Source organism: Amblyomma mixtum, chromosome 9, assembly GCF_055824585.1.
Source record: "Amblyomma mixtum isolate Tamu chromosome 9, ASM5582458v1, whole genome shotgun sequence".
Classification (NCBI taxonomy): Eukaryota; Metazoa; Arthropoda; class Arachnida; order Ixodida; family Ixodidae; genus Amblyomma; species Amblyomma mixtum.
In genome coordinates, this window is record NC_143020.1 from 33,002,422 (window position 1) to 33,026,294 (window position 23,873).

At 50.6% G+C, this 23,873-nt stretch overlaps 1 protein-coding gene across 1 annotated transcript; it reads right to left on the bottom strand.

Moving 5' to 3' along the window:
* Nucleotides 1–690: 690 nt before the first annotated feature.
* LOC149328692 (uncharacterized) lies at nt 691–16,577 on the bottom strand. Its single transcript, XM_089559069.1, has 3 exons — nt 15,065–16,577; nt 856–914; nt 691–793 (listed from the first exon to the last, which is right to left on the bottom strand). Exons 1-3 carry the CDS (start codon nt 15,968–15,970, stop codon nt 691–693), a joined length of 1,068 nt encoding a protein of 355 aa, XP_089415195.1. The 5' UTR covers nt 15,971–16,577.
* Between the last annotated feature and the right edge of the window lie 7,296 nt (nt 16,578–23,873).

The following is a 23,873-nucleotide window of genomic DNA, read 5'->3' on the forward strand; positions in this document are numbered from 1 at the left end:
TATCTGCTGAAGTCTTTTTCATTTTTCATTCATCCAGTTTCCCCTGAAAGTCCCAAAGGCTTACATAAGGTGGGAGCAAAATTACAATTTTTGTGCCAGCAAGAGGACATCAAAGAACGTAAACAATAATAGGATAAAAAAAGAAAGCTAAGAAAAATATACATATGGAACAGTAAATTATCTTGTGACCGATGCTCATTCCTTTAGACTCTGTCTTGACCTTTAATCTTACACATATGCGATTTACGGCCCAAAAGAAAACAGATTTTATTTGCTCTTTTCGGTTTACAATGTTTGTGCATTTTGCGTAGCTCCCGTGCAAAATACTTCTCGCAATGGAAACATAATTGGCGTGTTTTGGGCTGTAAAGTTTCGGACAAAAGAAAATGAATGATGAGCACATAAATACAACCAGCTGGTCGAACATATCCTCCTGCACAGTTGTTCTCCGCATGTTTCTTTTGGATACAGTGGAGCAGGGCGTTTTTACTTGCAGTTTCATTTTCTTGATTCTACTGGAGATTCTTCATGAGCAAAGAGCACTTTTAAGCCTTTATACCTACTCAAACTGTTGTAGGGATGTTTTTTTTTCGCGTACTTGTTGCTTTTGGTTGCTTCAGCTTCGCGCCCTCTGAAACAAATTCCGCTTTGTGTCCTGTTTTAGGCTGGGATCAATAAGAACTCAAGAGATCAGAGATGCAGGGAGTCCGGATCGCTCTGCTCCAGGCTGTAGGCGGACTCGAAGGCCTCCTTCTCCACCTCCTTCATCAACTGCGGGAGCAGCTTGAGCGTGCTGCGTTCCCCGGTCAAGCTAACAGTCCTCCTTTTCGCGGGGGTTGACGCTGACAGGCTGACTCTCCGCGCGCCGCAATAAACTTGTCCCGTGGTAAATCTTCAGTTCCATCCTTCTGAACCTACAAAGACCAGGCATGGTTATCTCTGGTCAGTGTGTTTTCTCTGTACACAAAACGTGAACAACTGTATGGCTGAAGCCCTTTGCTTCAGCCTGTTGCCCTACACTTTAGGGGAGGGCAGGAGGACGGGGGACGAAATGGGTGGCTATAAAAAGATGCGAATACTAATTCTCGTAATCGTTGTCCGCAGTCAACGCCAAAATCGAGTAAGAAGTGGAAGACCTATATTAGCTAGCATGTGTCCATACACATGATACGACGCGCTTTGTAGACATGTTCACCAGGGCTCACGGCACCTGCGTACTTTTCTACACTAGCCGTAATACATGCACTTTTTATCAGTCTTGGTCTGGTGCTGATTACCGTTGGACGGAATTTCCTTATCACACAATTTTTTCGTCCCCTCATTGCTATGCTTAGTTGCGAGACCTCATTAAGTGCTATGCCAAGGTATAGTAGAGGCATTTAGAACAGCGCGTGGCGCTATCGTTTAGTTAGTAAAGCACGGCACCAGTGTGTCAGAGCTGATTACTTCCGACGCTGATGGCCTGCGCGAAGATGCCCGGCATGTGGCGCCATCTGCGGGCGGCAAGAAGATCTGCATGCGCATGGGCAGTGACGGCATGTCCTTAAACAGATCTCCTCCTTGTTTATCCTCACCAGCCGCTTTCCTCCTTTACATCGCTTCAGAAGCTTTCCTTACTTCCTCCTTCGTTACCGACAGAATGTTCAAGTTCTGCACTGCTTCCCTCATTGCCGTCATATTATTTCAGCTACTCCTCGAAATTAAAACCAGCCAAAAGGCGCAACATGTGAACAAAAAGAAAATAAATAGATGCAGAGAGTATGAGGCGTGCAAGTTCTCATAACCCTCCTCGCGCAGTGGTGCAGCGGTAAAGCGATGCGCCACTGACCTGCGATAGCACGTGCTCCCAGCGGTGGGCTTTGTGTATCCCAAGTTGCTCGTCCCAAGCGAGCTATCGTTAATTTATAGTGCTTACTATCCGGTTGGTGCTTTGATGACGCCGCAGGATAACGTCACCTAAGTGGCCAACTTGCCTCCTAAGTTGCTGTCTGCGGACCACCTGCCCGATATATACTCATGGTATACTCATATTTTACGCTCACAACACACACAACGTCGTCGCCAGATTTTCAGGATAACGGGGCCTTTAACGCAATCTGGTTTTAATATACGTTCCATCATGAAGCCCACTCAAGCACAGGTTTCAATTTTTGCATCACCTTTCACAACTTGCAAATGTTTGTGCATATTATAGGGGAGCAAGAGGAGAGGGTGGGGTATCTGGGAAAGAAGTATGTGGAAACGGATGACGGGGGAGGAACGGGTGAAAGAGGAGGAAGGAAGTCTGGCTGGCACAGAGCAGGGCATGACTGGCACGGCTTGTCGATAACACTTGCGCTGGTGCATCCTGCCAATCAGAACCAGCAAACATCTGCCTAAAGTGGTACTTCTTAAAAACCCAGGTATTTCGCTCAGGGATAGCACTAGACCGTTAGCGCAGTCACGGATCTAAAAAGGGGCGGTCAATGAACAAGCCAACAGTCGAGTAAACTACGAAAGAATGAGGGAACCCCAAACAAGAGTCACCTCTTTGTCGTCAAAGGACTGGTTCTTAACCGTGTAACAGCTGCAAGAAACGCGCCAAATCGTTCCACTTAGCACAGTCATTTTGTAGTGTATAAACAAATTAAATAGAGGACTTTTGCAACCTGCGCCGTGGTCCACTGTGTCCACACCTACACCGTGCCCGCGAGCGACTTTGCCCTATGCGGCTTGGGTCGGGCACTGGGAGCGCGGGCTACTATGGCACCTGAGAAATTATTGTTTCTTGTCATCTCTGATCAAAAAACAAATCTGTAGCAAAAGGTTTTTCTAATATTTTTCGCCCGTAGAGGTTCTTTCACCATCAGCTTCCACAGCTGATTAAGAATTGACAATGGAGTCCCTTTGGACATTTCCTTTACGAAGACAAAGAGGTGAAGAAGAAGAAGAAGAATCCGAGAGCCCTGCCACAGCGAACCAGGCTGCCATACCGGACGGGCGCCATTTTTCTCCATTTTTTTCAGCACAGCTTCGCCTGCGTCCGAAGCGAAGCGCGTGCCCAGTATTCGAGACAAGCGTAGTTAACGCCCTCAATCCGCTAATAGACATGGATTATACACCATTGAACGGCAACCTTCCTCATTTGATCGCCAACGCTTTTTGTAAGTCAACGGGCCGCGGCCACTCATTCGCATGCTGACGGTCGAAAATGTTGACGTTTACTGCCCTCATTCCAGCAACAGACATGGATACAGCATTGAACTCCATCCTTCAAATTTATGACGGTATTGGTCTAGGTAAGTCATGAGCCCTGACACCAGTCATTCACAAGCTCATAGTCGGACATGCCGACGGTTAATGCACTCATTCCGGTAACCGACATGGATATACCAGCAAGGAGAGCAATGGCATTTGAGCGTCATTGCCTGGGGTAAGTAAAGGGGCCTGAGGCCACTGATTCACCTGCTGATGGTCAGAAATGCATGCTCACGCCTCTACGACGGCGTCAATGCCTCGATTTTTAATGCCGCTGTGTGTTTTCACCTGATACACTTTTCATTCCTGCATGATTTACACAGCTTCTGTTTATCGCACGTGTGGTTTACAACGCTGCCCTTGCCATGTTCTGCTTCTTCATTTGGGCGCGTCACATAATGAGGATTATATATTTAGTAATTTCAGTTGTCATATGTTCGGTCTCAGGCGTCTCATAGTTGAATCTATTAGGAAATATCATTTTACTGTGAACCAATATTTTATCTATAATAATATAATGTGGAATGGTTATTGGATATAGTAGAAATGTTCGCGTACGTTTGTATACATTTGTGTTAGTTCTTGTTACACCTAGCCAGTGCATGTAAACGGTTACCGGTTTCTAGTCACGCGTACTAGGTCATGCTCTTATTCCTTGAGCACATTTATTATGCAACCCCAGTGAACTTGCACCGGATGCCTATCGTCTTTGGTGAGCTATTTTTCATACAATTATTTTTTCGCCTTAAAGGCCCCGATGGCATTATATAACGGGGGAGCAAAATTAAATATCTGTGTCAACAAGCGCACATCAAAAAACGCAAAGAACAATTGAATAAAGGAAAAGAACTAAGTAAAATAACAATACGGAACAGGAAATGATCTTGTGACTGATGCTGATTCCTTTAGACTCTCTCTTGAGCTTTAATCTTACACATATGTCAATTACAGCCAAACGAAAGCTGACTTTATTTGTTCTTTTCTGTTTACAATGTTTGGGCACTTTGTATTGCTCTCGTGAAATACTTTTCTCGCAACGAAAAAATCACCGGCCTCTTTTGGACGGTGACATTTCCTACAGAATAAAATTAATGATGACCTCACAATAGAACCAGCTGGTCGATCATAGCCTGCGCACTTCTTCACTGCACATTACTTTTGGATACAGTGTAGCAGGGCGTTTTTAATGGCAGTTTCGTTTTCTTGATTCTACTTTTGTTTCTTCATGAGCAAAGAGCATTTTTAAGCCCTCAAACATATTCAGGCTGTTATGTAAAGATGTTTTTTCGCGTACCTGTTGTTATTGACAGCTTCGGCTTCGTGCGGTGTAAAACAAATTCTGCTTTGGGCTTTGTTTTAGGTTGGGACGCGCAAGAACTCTAGAGACCAGAGTTGCGGGGAGTCTGGATCGTCCTGCTTCAGGCTGCACACGTACGCGGAGGCAGCTTCTCCCTCGTCGTTCATGGACTGCTGACGCACCTTGAGCGTGCTGCGTTCCGCCGTCTAGCCAACACTCCTCCCTTTCGCGGGGGTTGACGTTTGCTATGTGACTCTCCGCACGCGGCAATAAAACTTGTCCCGTGGTAAATCGTCAGTTCGATCCTTCTGTAGCTGTGAAAACCAGCCGTGAATAGTTGTGGTCCAAGAGTTTTCTCTTTTACACAAAAAGTGAATAGCTCTGTAACATGGGGAAATGAAAACCCTTCAGATGAGGCGAGCCTGCCACGTTCGGCCACATAATCTGAGACTGCTGACAGGATCCGCCTCCGGTTGATCTGGCTACATTTGCCTCTCCTGAACACCGGGAAGCGGTTCTCGCCAGATCGGACCTCGGCTTGAGTCCTGGGCGACGCCGAAAGCGCGAGAGGTCGCTGACAGAGTGTACAACTGCCGGTCACCTGGAGGGGCTGATGGACCCAGTGCACCCGCCATTTGATTTGCCGGTAAAGAAACGTTATTAGAGATCACTGCGGCTACCCGCATTGGAGGGATGCGAAGGCACTGACTCCTCCTCGGCTCTCGTCGCCCCTCTGTGCCTCGATTGTGGCGTGACGTCAGAAAGTTACTTCCTCAACACCCTCAAAACTCGCTGGCAACCTTTAATGCGAAGCATACTAGCCGCACAACCGAGCTCTTCCTTGCTGCGCCGCGCGCAGCCGCGTAGCTACCACTTTACCTACATCGGCACACCACGTGATATGACATCACAACAGCTGTGAAAGCTGGGGATCAACTCGTGCGCTCGCTTGCGGACGCGCAGCCTCCGCCGGCAATATGCTGCGCATCCTAGGCTTAACCATAAGCTAAGCCAGGCCATTTTTTTGTCAGGCACATACTAAATCGCAAACACAATTAACACTTATCGATCACTTATCAATCCCTTGTTGATCCCTTATTGAGCACACAATTATTTTAAACAGATAACTCACCTTATTTCTCAATTAATCCAACTTATTAAAATGAATTAATTTTGAAAACATTTAATTCACTCCGATGACCATAAATTCCCATAATAATAACAGTAAGCCACAATAATTGATAAATGAAATAATGAATAATTCAAATTAATTCACAACAATACACTTTAATTAATCTTGACGTTTTTATAATTACTACTTATTGAATGGATTTCGATTGACTCCACATTTCTCGTTTCATCTCAGTATTCATTCCGGACATTCAAATTTGGCGCTGCGCTTTGGCTCCGCCCACACTTCCGGTCACGCGGTACTTCACACTTCCGGCGCTTCAAATTTGGCTCCACTTTTGCCTCCAATTAACTACTCATCGGATCGTCATCAAATTTTTTGCGCCGCATGCTCACATCATCCTCTTTCGCAGTAGCGGAGTGATTGACATCATTTGACATTTGACCATCATCCTCTTTCGATTATACCCATTCTTTTGACAATATTTCTTTCTAGTTCCCCGGAATTGCTGCGCACTTTTTCTTTAGGTTTTGCTCGATTAGAGCTAACCGCGCTTTAAATTTGTGCGCCAGTCTCGCTTCTATCTTCTTGTTTTCCTCTCGAGCAATTTCTCTGTCCCCTTGTTGGGTTAGAAAACCAAAGTGGTTGGCGTTCGCCCTGTTTTTGCGCTCCCCCCAGATAGAGCTAAATCTCGAACAAGAGATCGAGCGGGAAATAGAGGACAAACATGCGGAAATTAAAGTAAACCTAGAGCAATACATACAGTAGGCGGTAAAAAAAGGCTATTCAAGCTTCGTACTAAAACACATGGACCGGACTTTCACGTGCAGGTGCAAATTCTGCCGACAGTATGCTGACCTATACCACATAGTGTGGGCCTGCCAATACAATGCAGATATAGCCGTTATCAGTCAGCGAACTAGGGAGGGCTGGGAGGCGGCCCTGTCCAGCTCGGACCTGGAGGCCCAGCGGGCCCTGGTCCAGAGAGCGCGGGCAGCGGCGGCGGCCAATGGCGTCCCGGAATAGGGACTGCCACCCTTGTCACCGACCATACTGCTCCTGCCTTTCCGAATACAGTACAGTGTCGCAATAAATGTTTTATGATCCTCTCTCTCTCTCGCCACAAAATTAATCTAGACAGCTGTGGTTCCTCCAAGACGAAGGCCTTTCCCATAAAAAGACTATGTCTTCCTTCAGCTGCGACCATCTCACCCTGAAATATTAGAAATGACACAGAAGTAGTTCTAGCTTATTGTTTTGAGCCCACTCTCCGGCATACAACGCCGGAGAGTGGGCAAGTGGGTCAGAGAGGGAAAATGGTGGGGATGAAAACAGTCAATGACTACTCATTAATATAATCATTGCCAGCAGTGAAGACCCAAATGACTGAAGGGCATTTGAAATGGCGAGAACCTCGAGGGACAGTGCATCCGGAGGGTGTAGATACGGCCCGCTGGTGTGAGTTTCAGGAGCGGGGAGGTGGGGATGGTACAGGACGTAGCCGCAGGAACCTCGAGGAGCCACGAAGGAGGCATCCGTGTAGGCTACACCCTGGGTATCAAAGAGAGGGGAATGGTGCTGCGCGGCCGCATGACGACGGCCGGCGTGCGGGACGGGGGACATGTTAGTCGGAAGGGGGAGGATACGAAGTTTGGGAGCCGAGGTTGGAATAGAAGAGGCAAAAGGGGCGACGGGAATGGGCGAGATACCCGCTTGAGTCAGTAACCACTGACCCTGACGGGTAAGGAAAAGGCGGGCAAGCTGCGAGTCACGATGGAGAGAGAGAAGATAACGGAGATGATGAAAGAGGCCTACGGAAAAGATTTTAGTGGTAGAGGTAGTGATAGGGAGGTTAAGAGCTGCCTTGTAGAGGCCCACAAGGGCAGTCTCGAGAGTGTTAAGTTGAGTCTGATTGAAGGAAATGTAGGGTGCAAAGTACAAGACCTTGTTGAGGGCCAGCGCGTGGGCAACTCGGCACGCGTGAGCATTGTGGAGACCTGAGCGCCGAGTGACCACGCGCCGCAGTACGTGAGTTACGGAGTGGCAGGTGGTGACAGCGTGGTGGAGGGCTTGCGCGTTCTTGGCAGCATGCAAAGGAAAGCCAAGAACTTTGCACTGCGTGACGACAGGAATGGGAGAGCCAGAAAGGTGGAGAGAGACGAAGTGGTTGTGTGAGCGCTGGTAGGAGGAATGGTTGAGAAGGAGAAGCTCGGATTTCTCAGGAGCAGGAGAGAGGCCAGCGGTGGTGAGAAAGGAGTCGATGATATCTAGGCCACGTTGCAGGGTGTCCTGTACGTGACCGGGAGAGCCAGATGAACACCAGAGAGTGATGTCATCGGCGTAAAATATATGATGCAGGTCGGGAATTTCAGCTAGCTGGGAGGCGAGAGGGGCCATAGTAGATATGTTTAGGTGTGTGACCACGTTAAGAAATGTACTGTCAATTAAGGCATAAAGTTTTTTCCATAGAACACACCGCTACCTCCTACTGGGCACCGCAGGCACCGCTGGCCACCAGTGTCCGCACGCTAATTGGCCCTGAGAGAGAGAAAGAAACAACTTTATTGCGACAGAATGCCGGAATTTAGAACAGGTGGGCTTGGTGTCGCCCCCATACAGGGGAGACTTCCTGGATCCAAGAAACGACCGCCAGCTGGAAGTTCTTGTCGCCTTCTCAGAAGCTGGTTTTATCCCTCCTCGGAATAACCTGGCAATAGGCCTCGTGGAGGCGAATTTCCCGCGCAACCCGAGAGGATGCATGGATGGAAAAAAAACTTTATTGTTGATAAATTGGTGTTCTTGACCCTTGCGGGTCACTGGGCGCCGTGGTCGATCCTTGGTGCAGGATGCCGCACTTGACTGCTGCCATCGTGGCTGGGCGCACAAAGAATCGTTGCGCTTCCTCGTCCTCGCTGGCCAGCAAGTGCTCCCACTGCATCGCACTCGGGTTGTATATTCTTGGCTCTAAGTCCGCGTTAGGGCAGGTCCATGTGACACGTTCTAGTGTAGGTTTACCCTGACACCACGGACATTCGTCTGCATGTTGTGTAGGGAAAATCTTGTGTAGTTTGTGCAGGTGTGGGTAGGTACCGGTTTGTAGTCTGCGCCAGTCTACCGCCTCCTCTTTGGTGAGCCTTTTGTGTGGGGCTGGGTAGCGTTGTGCGCCTCGATGACGATTTCTCCCTGGTTGCGATTTTTGCAGACGGGGTCGTACTCCCCCTCTGTGAGGAGTGAAAGTCTAGAATGGCGAAGGATTGAGTGTGTCTGCAAGCAACGGTGCAAGGCGGCTTGCGCTCGATTTAAGTTAGTAATTTCGGGAAATGTCTAGGGAGCCTCTGCAAGCGCATCTCGAAACGTGAGGCTGGCCTCCGAGTTGGTTAGTCCTCGGGCTAGTCGGTTGACCACTTCGTTTCCAGAGTTTCCCGCGTGGGCGGGTACCCAGGCCAGATTCATCTTATGGTCGGGTGTGCAGCCGCGAAGGATTCGTGCAGCGGGGTGGCAGATAAAACTCGGTACTTTTTGATCGCCCTTTTCGAGTCACATTGGTCCCAACGCTGTGGCGTGCGCGCAGCGACTTGCAGAAGCATTTGCAAGTTGTACAAGCTCACTCCAACACACGTTTCGTTTTTGCATCATCTTTCACAACTTGCAAATGCTTGTGCATCATATGAGAGAGCAAGACGAAAGGGTAGGGTATCAGGGAAAGACGGATGTGGAAATGAATGACGGGGGTGGAAGGGGTGAAAGGGAAGGAAGGAAGTCTTGTTGGCACAGCGCGGGGTGTGATTGGCCCGGCTTGTCGATAACACTTGCGCTGGTGCATGCTGCCGATGAGAAGAAGCAAGTACCTGCCTGGAATAATACTTTTAAAAATAAAACTATTTAGCTCAGCGACAGCACTAGACTGTTAACGCAGTCACGAATGCAAAGGGGGGCGACCAATGAACAAGCCAACAGTCGAGTGAACTACGAAAGAATGAGGGAGCCGCAAACAACAGTCACTTCTTTGTCGTCAAAGCACTGGTTCTTAACCGTTTAACAGGTGCAAGAAACGCGCGAAATCGGGCAACTTAGCGCAGTCATTTTGTGGTGTCTAAACAAATTAAAAAAATTCATGGGCACTTTGACTGTCTAAAGTGTGTAAAGGCGAAAGCATTTTCCGCACCACTTTGACTGCCTCTGTGTGGCACTGGTGACGTCACCACTGTATGACGTTACACATAATTGATGACGAAGTAATGACAAATTACTAATTAGTGACTAATTACTGATTAATGACTAAAACTAATTAAATGCTAATTAATGACGCTTAAACTTCGCCTTTAGGAATGGTGGTGGTGAAAACATTTATTAAGAAAGGACAGAAGGTATGCTTGGATCAGCCCGTAAGGGACCGATCCTTACAAACACTAGGTGGATGTCCCTAGTATGGGACCCCAGTGGCGGTAGCCGCCGGCCGGGCGCGCCCGACTAAGGCTTGTTGGGCCTGTAAGTCGTGGCAGCCGAGCAAGGTCGCCTCCCAGTCCTCAAAGGTTGGGTTGGGGATGGGGGGAATGGCCGGGTTGGAGGGGCAGGCCCACACCATGTGATAGGTGTCAGAAGACACCGCACTACAGTGCGGGCAGCTGCCGTTACATGAGGAGTCAAAATGCTTTAGTGCTGCCGGGCACAATAATGTATTAGTGAGAAGGCGGAGAAGGAGCCGCTCATCCGCCTTCTTGAGGCCTTTACATGGGCTTGGGTAAAGGCGATGACTGTTTTGATAGTAGGCTGTAATTTCTTTGAATGTATACACCGGATTAAAATCGGGTTCCTGATCGGGTGGGGAGGAGAAAACAGCCCGGTGAGAGAGCGCGCGGGCGGCTGCGTCTGCTGCCTCGTTTCCTGCCAACCCCTGGGGTGGTATTCTCCCGGTGTCGCATTTTGCGACATGTCGCATTCGCTCTTCGCTGATTGGCTCGAGACGTGGTGACGGCGGCGTGACGACACGGACCCGCCTTCCTGCTACGTCATCGTGACGTCGCCCCAATTTACTACTCTTAGTCGAACAACGGAATGCGCTGAAGCGATTCGCGCGGGCGACGGGCTACCGTTAGCGTAGGAACGCAATCGGCAGTTGCGGCTTTTGCGCCCTTGGCGTGAAAACATGGCGACGTCCTTTCAAGCGAGAGCCGCCCGCTTCAGCCAATTCAGCAGTCCTTGCGATTCCGGTCGGCATGTTTACCGGCAACTACTGGTGTTGTTACTTTTCGCTATGACTTACCTTGCTTCGACGATAAAGTTTAAGCTGCAATTCAGCCTAGTTATTAAGATACGCTCTCGATTCTGGAGCGCGCGAGCCTAATGGGACCTCCAGCTACACTGCTACCGTCTGCAGCTGCCCGAAACGCAGCCGAAACCTACCACAACCGTCCGGAACGAAAGAAAAATAGATTTGGAGCTTTTTCGCGGTGTTTTATAAACTTAAATGAAGTAAAGCGAGTTTATATAAAATTTGCAAATGTTTTTTTGAACATTAGACGTCATGTGATGGCAAATATTCTTGCTATAAAAGATACGAAACTACTGCTGCTAGTGGATCAGCAGTGGTAAATTGTCGCTTCTCGGAGTGAATGAATGCACCGCAGACGAAAGTGCCGGCGGCTTTTTCCGTTTCTTAGAGCATCTGTAAGCACTTTTTTAGGCCCCGCCCATATGCGACATGTCGCAAAAGGCGACACCGGCAGAATACCACCCCTGATGAGCAGGGGCCCATATAAGGTAACGGTGTGCGGGGTCCGTATCCCGTATACAATTTTGGTATATTCGATAGGCTAGGAAGGTAGTGCAGCCTTGTTCGACGTTCCGACAGGCCCCTCGCGAGTCGGTGATTATGTATTTTGAATCGGAATGTGAGGCCGCGAGAGCAATCGCGACCTCTTCTGCTTGTGTTGCACTTCTGGCTCTGAAGGTGAGGCCGTTAACTATGTTGCTGTTGTGAACTACCGCGACCGTGTACCATCCCCCGTGGTGAGGACCGGAGGCGTCCACGCAGTATACACCTGTTTTGCTGCCATAATGTCGGGCTAGCGCTTCCGCTCGTGCCAGGCGCCGACCATTATGGTCTTCGTGTGACATGTTTGCTGGAAGAGGCCGCACGTGGAGGGCACGTCTCCAAAGTTCTGGGATGCGAAACCTGTCTTCCATTGGAGCGGTGTGTTGGATATGGGGTCGAGCAAGAAGGCGGCGACCCGACTCCGTTAGCGACAAGCGCGTGTACTGGTTTGTAAGGTGCGCCTCCCGGAGCTCCCGGAAAGTATTCAACACCCCAAGAGCCATAAGCCGGCTGTTTGAAGTGTGACGGGGAGGTCAAGGGCACGCTTAATAATTTTGCGAAGGATGACCTCAAGCGTATCCTCCTCTTGTTTCCGTAGGTGGAGATAAGGAGTCGAATAGAGAATTCGACTGGTTACAAAGGCGTTTGCCAGCCGCAAGACATCCTTACTTGGTAACCCCCCACGTTTGTTGGAAACCCGGCGGACCATGCGGCCCACCTGGTCCCCCACCTTTCGGAGTTGGGCCAATGTAGTGTCTGGCCGTCTGTGTTTGTGGATGTAGAGTCCTAGTACCCGTATCTCGTCACTTTAGCGTATGGGACCACACTCAAGAGAAAGAGAGATTTTAGTTGCGCACTTCTGTGAAGGGCGGAGGTGCACAAATTCCGATTTTTGAGGGGAACATTGAAGACCGCAGCGGCGGGCGTAGCGGTCTACTATCGTCGCCGCTGTTTGCAGGCTGGTTTCAATGTCTCCTGTGCTGCCCTGCGTGGCCCATATGGTTATGTCATCGGCGTACAGGGCGTGCTGCACGCCGGCGACACCATCCAGCTGTGCCGGCAGGTGCATCATAGCCAGATTGAAGAGCAGCGGGGAAAGTACCGCCCCTTGGGGGGTTCCCCGCGTGCCGAGTAGGTAAGGACCATGCTCTCTATCTTGGATGCGGATGTAGGATTCACGATACATTAAAAATTGGCATATGTATCTGAATGTGTTGAGGCCACAGTCGGTCTGACTTAGGTCACTGAGTATGATCTCGTGTGTTCCATTGTCAAATGCCCCTTTGAGATCCAAGGCGAGTACCACCCGGTCATTATGGGGGCATTCGAGTGGGTCAAGGACTTCCCGATTAAGTTGCAGGATGACATCCTGTGCGGATCTGTGTGGACGGAATCCGAACATGGTGCTCGCAAAGACATGTTTTTGTTCAAGATATCCAGATAACCGATCCCGCACCATCGTCTCGATGAGTTAGCCCACACAAGAGGTGAGAGAGATGGGGCGGAGTTATCTGTGTCAACTGGTTTGCCTGTTTTAGGGATGAAAGCGACCAGAGCCGTTTTCCAGTCAATTGGCAGGGGGGTGTCCCCGCGCCAAATTGCATTGATGCAGGCGAGGAGGGACTGGTATGCGAAGTCGGGCAGGTTCGTCAAAAGCTTGACGGTGACCTTATCCCTTCCTGGCGCAGTGCCCCGTTTCATTTTGGCGAGGGCCGCCCGCAGATCATGGAGGTGGAAAGGTTGATCCAGCTCCGTGTTCTCCTTGCCTGCATAAGAGTGCGCAGATCCACGGGGGTCTTGGGCTGTACACAAATACTGGTCCCGAAGTTTGTGTGCCAGTTGAGTTATGTTGCCCGGGAAAGCATGCATGGCTCGCTGCAAATGTTTTTGTGTTTCTGTTCGTGTTTGGGTTGGGTCGATTAGGGCTCGAAAGAGACGCCACGTGTTGCGGCTGGACATTTGTCGCGCTGCCGTGTTACATCTATCCACCCAGTTGGAGCCGGCGAGTTGGGCCGCGTACTCTGCCGCTTTCTGGGTAAGCTCGGCAATTCGAGCTTTAAGTTTTCTGCTATGTTTCTGGCGCCGCCAACGGCGGACGAGGCTGCGACGGGCTTCCCAGATGTGTAGAAGGTGGTTATCCACGTCCGTGACCGCCTCTGAGAGCTCGATCTGAGTTTCATGCGAGCAAAGGTGTGTCAGCAGCTGTTGGGACCATGCCGGGTATCCTTGCCCCGAAATCGGTGTATTATCAAGTGTGTGAAAATTTTGCCTGAATTTCGTCCAATCTGGGATACGGGCTTGTGTTCTGGGACGCTTGAGGGGTCGTGTGCGTAGTGTAGTGTTAAGGATGCAGTGGTCGCTACCGAGGGTCTCCTCGGTGTTGAGCCAGTCTGCGGTCGTATGTGGCGAGTGAAGGTTAAGTCCGGACACGTATCCCGTGTCACAGAATTCCCTATCCGTGTTGGGTGGACGGGGTCCGTGTGGAGGGTGAGGCCCAACGTGGACGCAAGTTCCGCCAGCTTACGTCCGCGCGACTCCTCCTTGCGATACCCCCACAGCTGACTGGGAGCGTTAAAGTCGCCCACAATCAGCAGGGGATCGCGACCCGCAACTCAGCGCGCGGCTAAAGAGGTCCTAAAAAGTCACTCGCTTAAGTTTGGGAGAGCAGTACACGTTGAGTATATGCAACGGCGGGCCCTTGCGGCGGAGTGGTAGGATAGTCACCATTACATAAGAATACTCGAGCTGGAGATCGAGATCTACTAAGTTGGCTGTGTAGGCATTGTGAACGAGAAGACAAGACGCGGGATCCTGTTGAAACGTCGTGTAATTTGAAAGTGTGGCGCCCAGGCCTGGCTCCTGGAGGGCAACCACGGCTGGTAGGGAATCGAAGGTTTCAAGGTAGAGGAGGAAATTGGCCCGCTTAGTGCGGTCTGTAAAGCCTCTACAGTTCCATTGTGTTATGGGTTGATATGGCCGAATTGGAGATGGCGGAACTCCTTTGATTAAGGTGTCTCGCCATGATTTAAAATTCTTGGGGGGGGGGGGGGGGGGAGGAGGAGGGATTGGCTGCCCCAGAGCCAGCTACTTGCGCCATCAAGGGGGTGATGATGGAAGGAGCGGGGCAGCTGTCCTCATTGTCCGAATCAATAATCAGACGGTTGAATTTTGAAGGACGGGATACGTCCCTAATGGGCCCCGTCCGACGGAGGAGGCGGGGGTTGTCCAAGATGTGTTTTGATACCACCGCGGGGACGGCAGATTTGACCTTGGTCAAGATTTGGTCCATGGCGGTCTCGATCTTATATCGCAATTTAGAGGTTAAGCGCTCCTCCATCGCAGAGATGGCTGTCACGAGGGCAGGCGAGATCTCCGCGTCGCTCTCCATTGCGTCCGAGTTCTGCGGGCTGGGAGCGGCGGACGCCAATTTTGATTCTAAATTTTGAATTTTGGTGAGCAAAAGCTCATTCTGTGCCCGGAGCACGTCTATCTGTTTTTTGTATTCCGCATCTAGTGCGGAGGCGGTAACTGGCGGGGAGGGGGGATGGGAGGAGGAGGAGGCGATCTCAGCCCAGCTGCTCACCTGTTTGCCGTGTTGAGGCGCTGGTGCCCGGGCGCCGGTAGTGCCATTTGTCTTGAGGGCCGGGAAGTGGCCAGTGTCCCTGCCGCTGGGCGGTGGAGGCGGCGTCTTCTTCCCGGGCGCTGACTTAGACGACGATTGCAAAGCCGACGACACTTTGTTGTTGGTGCCGAGAGCACCACGCGGCGTTCCGGCACTGGCACCTGAATTTAGGTGACTTGGCGGCTTGCAAGGTCGCTGGTTTCCTCGGAGCTCTGTGCGTTTGGCCTTGGGACCGGGCACCTTGGGCTGCCGGAATTTTTCCGTGCAGTCTCGGGAGTTGGTAGCGTGGGCTTGCCCACAGACTGCACAGGATGGAGTGCATTGATGAGGTGTCTTGACCCCGTCGACGGTTTTCACCATTTGGCCACAGAGGCCGCACTTTTCGTCCAGGCAGGGGCATGTGTCCGCACGGTGGCCCACAGTGCCGCACAGCACGCAGGCCGGGATGTTTTTTTTGTATGGCCGCACAAGGGTCACCTCTGAATTATAGTGAACATATCGCGGCACCACTTTGCCCACAAAGGTGAGCGCCGCGACGTCTGATTTTCCAAGCTTGCGGATATCGGCAAGCTCTCCAGCACGCCATTGGATCTTGTTTTGGAGCGACTCACTGGTCTCGTGCTTGGCCACGGTGATGACGCCGCGGCACACGTCGCCAGTCAGTTTCAGCTGCCCGTACATGGAGAGAGAGCCCTTCGATGTTGTCAGTTCAAATTCCCGCAGAAGCTTGTCCGCGACGTGCGGCTCTCGGGTGCCTGCGACGATAAGGTTTTGCTCCCATGTGGGGAGCAGGCTGAGGGATGCTGCGGCCTTGGCGCCCAGGTAGGCCGCGAACGCTGCTCCCAGCGCCGCCATGTTGATACACATCCCTGAGAGCGACGGCCACCCGGGGCTTCAGGATGATGACTATGTCTTCGGGATGAAGCCGCGGAAGCGGCTTTGGTTTCCAGGAGGGCCCGGTCTTAGATTGGGGCCGGCCATGAAGCGCTGCAGCGCGCGTAGCAGCGTTCTGCCGTGTTGACCGTCCTGCCACATCGGCGTCTGTTTTAGCGTTCCGCTTAAGGGAGCGGCGTTCGACGAGCTTGAAAAGCTTCATGTTTTCGATCGGCGCAGAATCCGGGTTGTCAGGCGTTGGAGTTGCCGGAACCTCGGACCAGGCCATGGTGTCCCGGTCGTAGCCACGTTGTACAGCATTTTCTGAAGCCGTCTTGCTGCGGGTGGGCGACTCACTCACGGCCGGGCGCCGGCGTAGGCGTCAGGCCTAGCACCGTTGCCACGATACGCGTGAGGATCGGCCCTAAAAGGTCTAAATGTAAGCTCACCTGGGTGCGAGTGGTATGCCCAGGTGGCTGTCAGGTTCCCAAAGACAGACGCAGCGGTATTGAAGGGGTTCCGGGCGAAATTTCGTAGCTCCAGCCAAAAGTTGGCTACGTTTTGTAGCGCTGCCAGGCAGTCCACGGAACGCCACCACCCGTTCGGCGCGATGCCTTGCCCTTTGAACGCGACGCTTTTTGAGGAAAGGAAATTACGCACTAATTGTCTGTGATCTCGGTGGACACCCGAACCGCACCGTACAGGAAGGGAGGAACGCCACCACCCGACCCACCGCGGTGGCTCAGTGGTAAGGCGCTCGTCTACCCAGAGTACCCGGGTTCGAACCCGACCGCGGCGGCCGCGTTTCGATGGAGGAGAAACGCAAGAGGCGCCCGTGTGCTGTGAGATGTCAGTGCATGTTAAAGATCCCCAGGTGGTCGAAATTATTCCGGAGACCTCCACTACGGCACCTCTTTCTCTCTCTCTTCTTTACTCCTACCTTCCTTCCTTCCCATGCGGCGCGGTTAAGGTGTCCGCCGAGATATGTGAGACAGATACTGCGCCATTTCCTTTCCTAAAAAACCAATTTACCACCACCCGTTGGGCGCCATGCCTTGCCCTTTGAACGCAACGCTTTTTGAGGAAAGGAAATTCTCTGTCATCTTGGTGGACACCCGAACCGCACCGTACAGGAAGGGAGGAAGTGGGAGAGAAAGAAGAAATAGAAAGAGAGGCTGTAATGAAGAAACTGAAAATTGCATTTCAGGAAACGAAACTACGCAGTAACTGTCTCGCATATCTAGGTGGACACCCATCGAAACGCGGAGATATCTGTCGACACGGCTGCTAACGACAGTATGAGGCATTAAAGGCTTTCGCCTTAATAGAGGACTTTTCCAGCCTGCGCCGTGGTCCACCTACACCGTGCCAGCGAGCGACTTTGACCTCTGCGGCTTTGTTCGGGCACTGGGAGCGCAGGCTGCTATGGCACCAGAGAAATCGTTTCTTGCCATTTCTGATCACAAAATTGGCTGAAGGCTCAGCTTGGTTAAGCCTGGCTGATTGCGAAAGCAATAACAGCTGGCTGCGCTTGGTTCGGCATTAAGGGCGTCCATGAAACTACCCTCGTTTAAACTTGACTCTGAACTTGTAGATGCACCCGCAGCAAGCCGGCGTGTTCGCCATTCTGCAGCATACGCACGTTGCTTCGCCAACCGTTGTTCCCTTTCTTCGTCTGTTTCTTCGGCACGGCGCCGTCGCTTGGCCGCGGCACACCGTTCCAGCCTCGCCTTGTACGCATCGTCCGACATAGCACAGCACTGCGAGGAGCACAGCCGCAGCCCCGTTTTATCCCAGTCTAGCGAGCGCCCTCACTCGGCAGCTGCGCCGGAGCGAAGGATGCGCCTCCATCGATGAGACGAGTTGGGCCCCCAGCTCTCCTCTTGTCGTGACGTCACGAGGTCACGTTCTAGCGTGCCGCACCTGCGCCGGAGTGAAGGATGCGATGAGACGAGTTGGGCCCCCAGCTCTCCTCTTGTCGTGACGTCACGCGGTCACGTGGTAGTGCGCCGCACCTGCGCCGGAGTGAAGAATGAGCCTCCATCGATGAGACGAGTTGGGCCCCCAGCTCTCCTCTTGTCGTGACGTCACGAGGTCACGTGCTAGCGTGCCGCACCTGCGCCGGAGTGAAGGATGCGATGAGACGAGTTGGGCCCCCAGCTCTCCTCTTGTCGTGACGTCACGCGGTCACGTGGTAGCGCGCCACACCTGCGCCGGAGTGAAGGATGAGCCTCCATCGATGAGACGAGTTGGGCCCCCAGCTCTCCTCTTGTCGTGACGTCACGAGGTCACGTGGTAGCGCGCTGCACCTGCGCCGGAGCGAAGGATGAGCCTCCATCGATGAGACGAGTTGGGCCCCCAGCTCTCCTCTTGTCGTGACGTCACGCGGTAACGTGGTAGCGCGCCGCAGCTCCGCCGGAGCGAACGATGAACCTCCATCGATGGCGGTGGGTCGTCCGTATCCATGGATTACTCCAAGGAGGCACTGGCATCTTTTCATGATATCACAACTCATTACAAATTGGAAAGACACAAATTTCCACCACCTCACAAAACGTTGGATAAAGCACAAGAGACCACCTGGAGCAGACTCCCAACGAGGTCCTTTCTTACCCCCTATCTATTATCAAAAATGTACCCGGATGACTATATGGTGGTAGTGGTTTATTTAAAAAATAAAATAAAAAGTGAAGCAAAAGAGTGTTGCCGGCCACGGCAATTGCTATCTAATATCTTAAGCACCCGAGCTGCAGCCGGCGGAAATGAAAGGGAAAGGGAGAGGATAGTGAGGAGAAGTATAGAGGGGAGCGACAGCAAGAAAGGACAGGGGAGAGCCTTGTACACTATTTACAAAATACAAAAGTAATCAAGTTTGCGCCGCTCGCGCTCTAATGTCCAAGCATTGTCCGAAAATAAGTGCGCGCGAGCGGCCACTGCGCACAATCACTTACACAAGAAGTAAACTCTATGTACATATCCACGCGCACGTAGCGTCCTGTCTATGGCAATGTAAAGAAGAATCTCCACCGGAGGATCTAGTACGAACTCCTTCTGTTGAGCGATGGGAGGCCGTGCTGGTCAGCTCGGACCCGGGCATTCAAGCCTTGGCCACCGAGTGGGCGCTCAGGTCGCCGCCAGCCATGGTTTGGTGGCCGTCTAGCGCGGACCGCCTGCATCTGCATTTCTGACAGAATAAATGTTTTCCAATCCAATCCAATCCATCGATGGCAGAAAAGTGCGAACCTGTACGAAAAGTCTTTTCTAATATTTTTCGCCTCGGAGACACTCTTCGAGCATCGGCTTCCACGGTTGATTAAGTGTTGACAAAGGCGCCTCTTAGGACATATCCTTTTTGAAGAGAACGAAGTCTTTTCTTCCATCCGGGAGTTGAGGCACGGCGAGCCACACTGGCATATCGGAAGGGCGCCATTTTTCTCCATTTTCTTCTGCACCACTACGCATGCGTCCGAAGTGCAGGGAGCCGCCGCCCTTCGAGACAAGCGGAGTTAATGCCCTCCTTCCGCGAACAGACATGGATGACACACCACTCAACGGCATCCTTCCTGATTTGATCGCCAATGCCCTGGGTAAGACAACGGACAGCCGCCACTCGTTCGCATGCTGAAGGTCGGAAATGCTGACGATTAATGCCCTCATTCCGGTAAGAGACATGGATATACCATTCAAGTGCACCCTTCAGCTTTGGGCCGCTATTGGCCGAGCTAGGTCAAGGGGCCTGAGGCCACTGATTCACATGCTGATGGCGAGAAATGCATTCTCACGCCTCTCTACGACGACGTCAATGACTTGATTTTTAATGCCGCTGTGTGTTTTCACCTGATACACTTTTCATTCCTGCATGATTGGCACAGCTTCTGTTTATCGCACGTGTGGTTTACAACGCTGCTCTAGCCAAGTTCTGCTTCTTCATTTCGGCGCGTAACATAACGAGGATTATATATTTACTAATTTCATTAGTCGTACGGTCCTTCTCAGGTGTCTTATAGTAAAATATGTAGCGAAATGTAATTTTATTCTGAAACAATAGTTTATCAAGGAGAATATAATGCGGATTGGTTGTTGCATATGGTAGAAATGTGCGCGTAGGTTTTGATACATTTCTCCTAGTTCTTGTTAAACTTAGCCAGCGCATGTAAACGGTTGCCGGTTTCTAGTCACCAGTACTAGGTCATCCTGGTATTCTTTGAGCACATTTAATATGCAAGCAGAGTGAACGCGCAGTTGATATCGATCTTCTCTGCTGAACTATTTTTCATTTTTCATTTCATTCATTTTCCCCTGAAAGGCCCGAAGGCGTTACATAGGGGGGAGCAAAATTAAAATTTTTGTGACATCAAAAAGACATCAAAGAACGCAAAGAATATTTGGATAAAGAAAAAAAGCTTAAGAAAATAACAAAACGGAACAGTAAATTATCTTGTGACTGACGCTCATTCCTTCAGACTCTTTCTTGACGTTTAATCTTACACATACGCCAATTCCAGCTCAAAAGCAGACAGACTTTATTTTCTCTTTTAGGTTTACAATGTTTGTGCACATTGCATTGCCCTCGTGCAAAATATTTCTCCCAATGGAAATATCATTCGCCTGTTTTGGGCTGTAAAGTTTCCGCCAAAAGAAAATGAATGATGAGCCCACAAATACAACCAGCTGGCCGATCATAGCCTGCTGCGCATTTCTTCACCGCATATTCCTTTCGCATAGACTTGAGCAGGTAGTTTTCACCGGCAGTTTCATTTCTTGATACCACTGGAGTTTCTTCATGAGCAAAGAGCATTTTTAAGCCCTCAAACTATTCAGGAGGTTATACAGGGATGTTTTTTCGCGTACTTGTTGCTTTTGATAACTTCAGCTTTGCGCCCAATGAAACAAATTCCGCTTTGTGTCCTGTTTTAGGCTCGGATCCACCAGAACTCATGAGTCCAGAGATGCAGGGAGTCTGGATCGCTCTACTCCAGGCTACAGGCGTACGCGGAGGCGTCTTCCTCTTCGTTCATCAACTGCTGAAGCACATTGAGCGTGCTGCGTTCCGCCGTCTAGTAAACACTCCTCCCTTTCGCGGGGGTTAACGTTCACTGTGTGACTCTCCGCACACCGCAATAAACTTCTCCCGTGGTAAATCGTCAATTCGATCCTTCTGCACCTACAAAAACCATCCACGGTTATCTCTGGTTGGCGGGTTTCCTCTTTTACATAAGAAATGAGTAACGCTATACCATGAGGCCATGAAAACCATTCGCCGAGTAACGCTATAGCATGAGGCCATGAAAACCATTCAAATGAGGCGAGCCTTCCACTTTGGACCCCATAATCTTGGACAGCTCGCAGGATCCGCCTCCGGTTGATGTAGCTACATTTCCCTCTCCTGAACAATAGGAAGCTCTTCTCGCCAGTTCAGACATCGGCGTTCAATACAGGGCGACGCCGAGAGCGCAGGAGGTCACCGACAGACTGAAACTGCCGGCCAACTGGAGCGGCCGATTGATCCAGTGCACCTGCCATTCGAATTGCTGGCAAATAAAGTCCTTTCTCTTGCCACCAAATTAATCTACACTGGTGCGGTTCCTACAAGACGAAGGACTTTCCCATAAATATCTAAAAGACTGCTTCCACCGTTAGCTGCGGCCACCTCACCCTGAAATATTGGAAATGACAAATAGCTGAAGCTTATCGTTTCAGTATGAACTCAACACCGGTGGGTGGCACAGCGGTTGAGAGGGCTCAGTGGGTGGAGATGAAAATATATACCACTGGTACTCATTCACATAATCTTTGTCGGCACTCAAGACCCAAATTGCTTGCCAAGACCAGGAAGCCCCGGATTATTTTTCATGCGTTCCTGGACTTCATACGACCGACTCAAATAGATTTGTGCCCTCAGGCTCACAGCGCATGCGCACTTTAGTGGTGGCCGTAGTAATTACGTTTATTTAGCATTTATTAGTTCAATCCTGCTTTCCACATTTAGACAAGCGCTACGTCGAGTCGTGTAAGATATTTTAGCTAAGCGTATACTGCGTTTGCTTGCTGAGTACCGCACGCCGCCGGTGTGCGCATGCTGATTGATCCCGACGCTGCAGGGGTGCGCGCAACTAGCCGTCGTGTAGCGCCATCTGGCGTCCTCAAGGCAGTCTGTGCATTGGCAGTGTCGGCACGTCCTTCAACAGATCTGCCGCTTAATTACCCCCACCAGCCGATTTCCTCGATTGCTTAGCTTATGAGTAAGCCTTTCTTCACTTCCATCTTCGTTACCAGCAGAATGTTTAAATTTTGTGCTTGCAGCAGTGCCCGCCGCGGTGGCTCAGTGGTTATGGCGCTCGTCTGCTGGCCCGAAAGACGCGGGTTCGATCCCGGCCGCGGGGGCAGAATTTCGATGCAGGCGAAATTCTAGAGGCCCGTGTGCTGTGCGATGTCACTGCACGTTAAAGAACCCCAGGTGGTCGAAATTTCCGGAGCCCTTCACTACGGCGTCCCTCATAGCCTGAGCTGCTTTGGGACGTTAAACCCCAATAAACCAATAAACCTACTGCTTGCAGCACTTTGTTACGTTTGAAAGCGTTGCAGATAATTCGGTAGGGCTGAAGAGGATGACGAAGGAGTGACGGAAAAAGAGCTCGAAATAAGGAGGGTTTGTAGTTTAGCACCACGATTCGCTTACGATAAATAACAGAGGACTTCACGTGAGGGGAGGTAATGGACACATTCGTAATGTGGGTCTTAGCGTTCACTAGATGGCAGTGCCAGTGCTATTTCCCCCTCCCCCACCTCAAATCCAGCTCTTTCCCACTCCCCGCTCCTCAACCTACCCGCTTACTTGTTCGGGCCCATTTGTCAATCATCGTTTGTTGCCAGCGCTAAGATGGCGGTTGTGTCTGGATCCGCTTTTTACTTATAGCTCCTTCCACCTGTGTTCGTTTCTAGCCATCAGCAAGAACCTTTGAAAAGCACGCGCCCTGTGAAGTAAATCTAGTAGCTTTAAACAAAACCCTTTCAGAGCGCGAGCCTTCCATTCTTCAAGTAGATTGGGTACGCCACACAAAACCGCACGATGCCTTCAAAGTTGTTGCCACGCATACTCTTTGTTTTTCGGTACCCTCCCGGCATTCGCATCACGCATGCCAAATGCGTCCAAAGCTGCAGCGTTCCTGAACACTAGCGCAAGAAATTGTTAGACCATATTAAACCGACTCCAGCGGACACAAAATTTTAGACAGTAAACTTCAGGTGCACTGAACAGGAATCTGAACTCATCTTTTTGCCGCGGGAACTCGATCTACATGTTCCGAGCATTCTTAGAAACCTCGAATTAGTGCCGTGTGCGGCCGATTTCCCTCATTTAAATCCGATTAAACGTCCCGGCTCCCGCCTTTCTTTTTTTTTTTAATTCTCCGCTGACGGTTGGAGGAGTGAACCAACACATGGAGTGCGACCACGGCGAAAGTGCGGCCATGCTGAAGAGGCGAAGCGGCTGGCGTAGTGTAACTTTCGCTACAAAAGTTTTATCCCCTGGATTAAGATCAGAAATAAATTTCGGCTTCGGATCTCGTTCAGTTCGGGGCCAACTTGCATGCACGATTCTTTGTGCTGCTGAATGTCTTCCTCCTGGACGACAGGCCCTTGTTAGGTGTTTTTAACAACTTTAGCCTGTACATACTCGGTGTTTTGTGTTGAATAAACCGAAATAAACAATTGTTATATAGGGCCTCAATATGGGTAAATAAAGAAACGTAGAAAGTATGACCAAAAAGGCCGCCGCCCTCTGGAAGTCGTTGAAGTAACGAGCGTTAAAGTTCCACCTGTATAATAATAATAATAATAATAATAATAATAATAATAATAATAATAATAATAATAATAATAATAATAATAATAATAA

Excerpts from the sequence above, each read along its gene's own strand:
- LOC149328692 (XM_089559069.1), bottom strand. The coding sequence starts at position 15,970 with ATGTGTATCAACATGGCGGCGCTGGGAGCAGCGTTCGCGGCCTACCTG. Across the intron at positions 915-15,064 it reads CGCCTCAACACGGCAAACAG|GTTCAGAAGGATGGAACTGA; the intron begins GTGAGCAGCTGG and ends TGGTCTTTGTAG. Across the intron at positions 794-855 it reads TTTATTGCGGCGCGCGGAGA|CACGCTCAAGCTGCTCCCGC; the intron begins GTCAGCCTGTCA and ends CGGGGAACGCAG.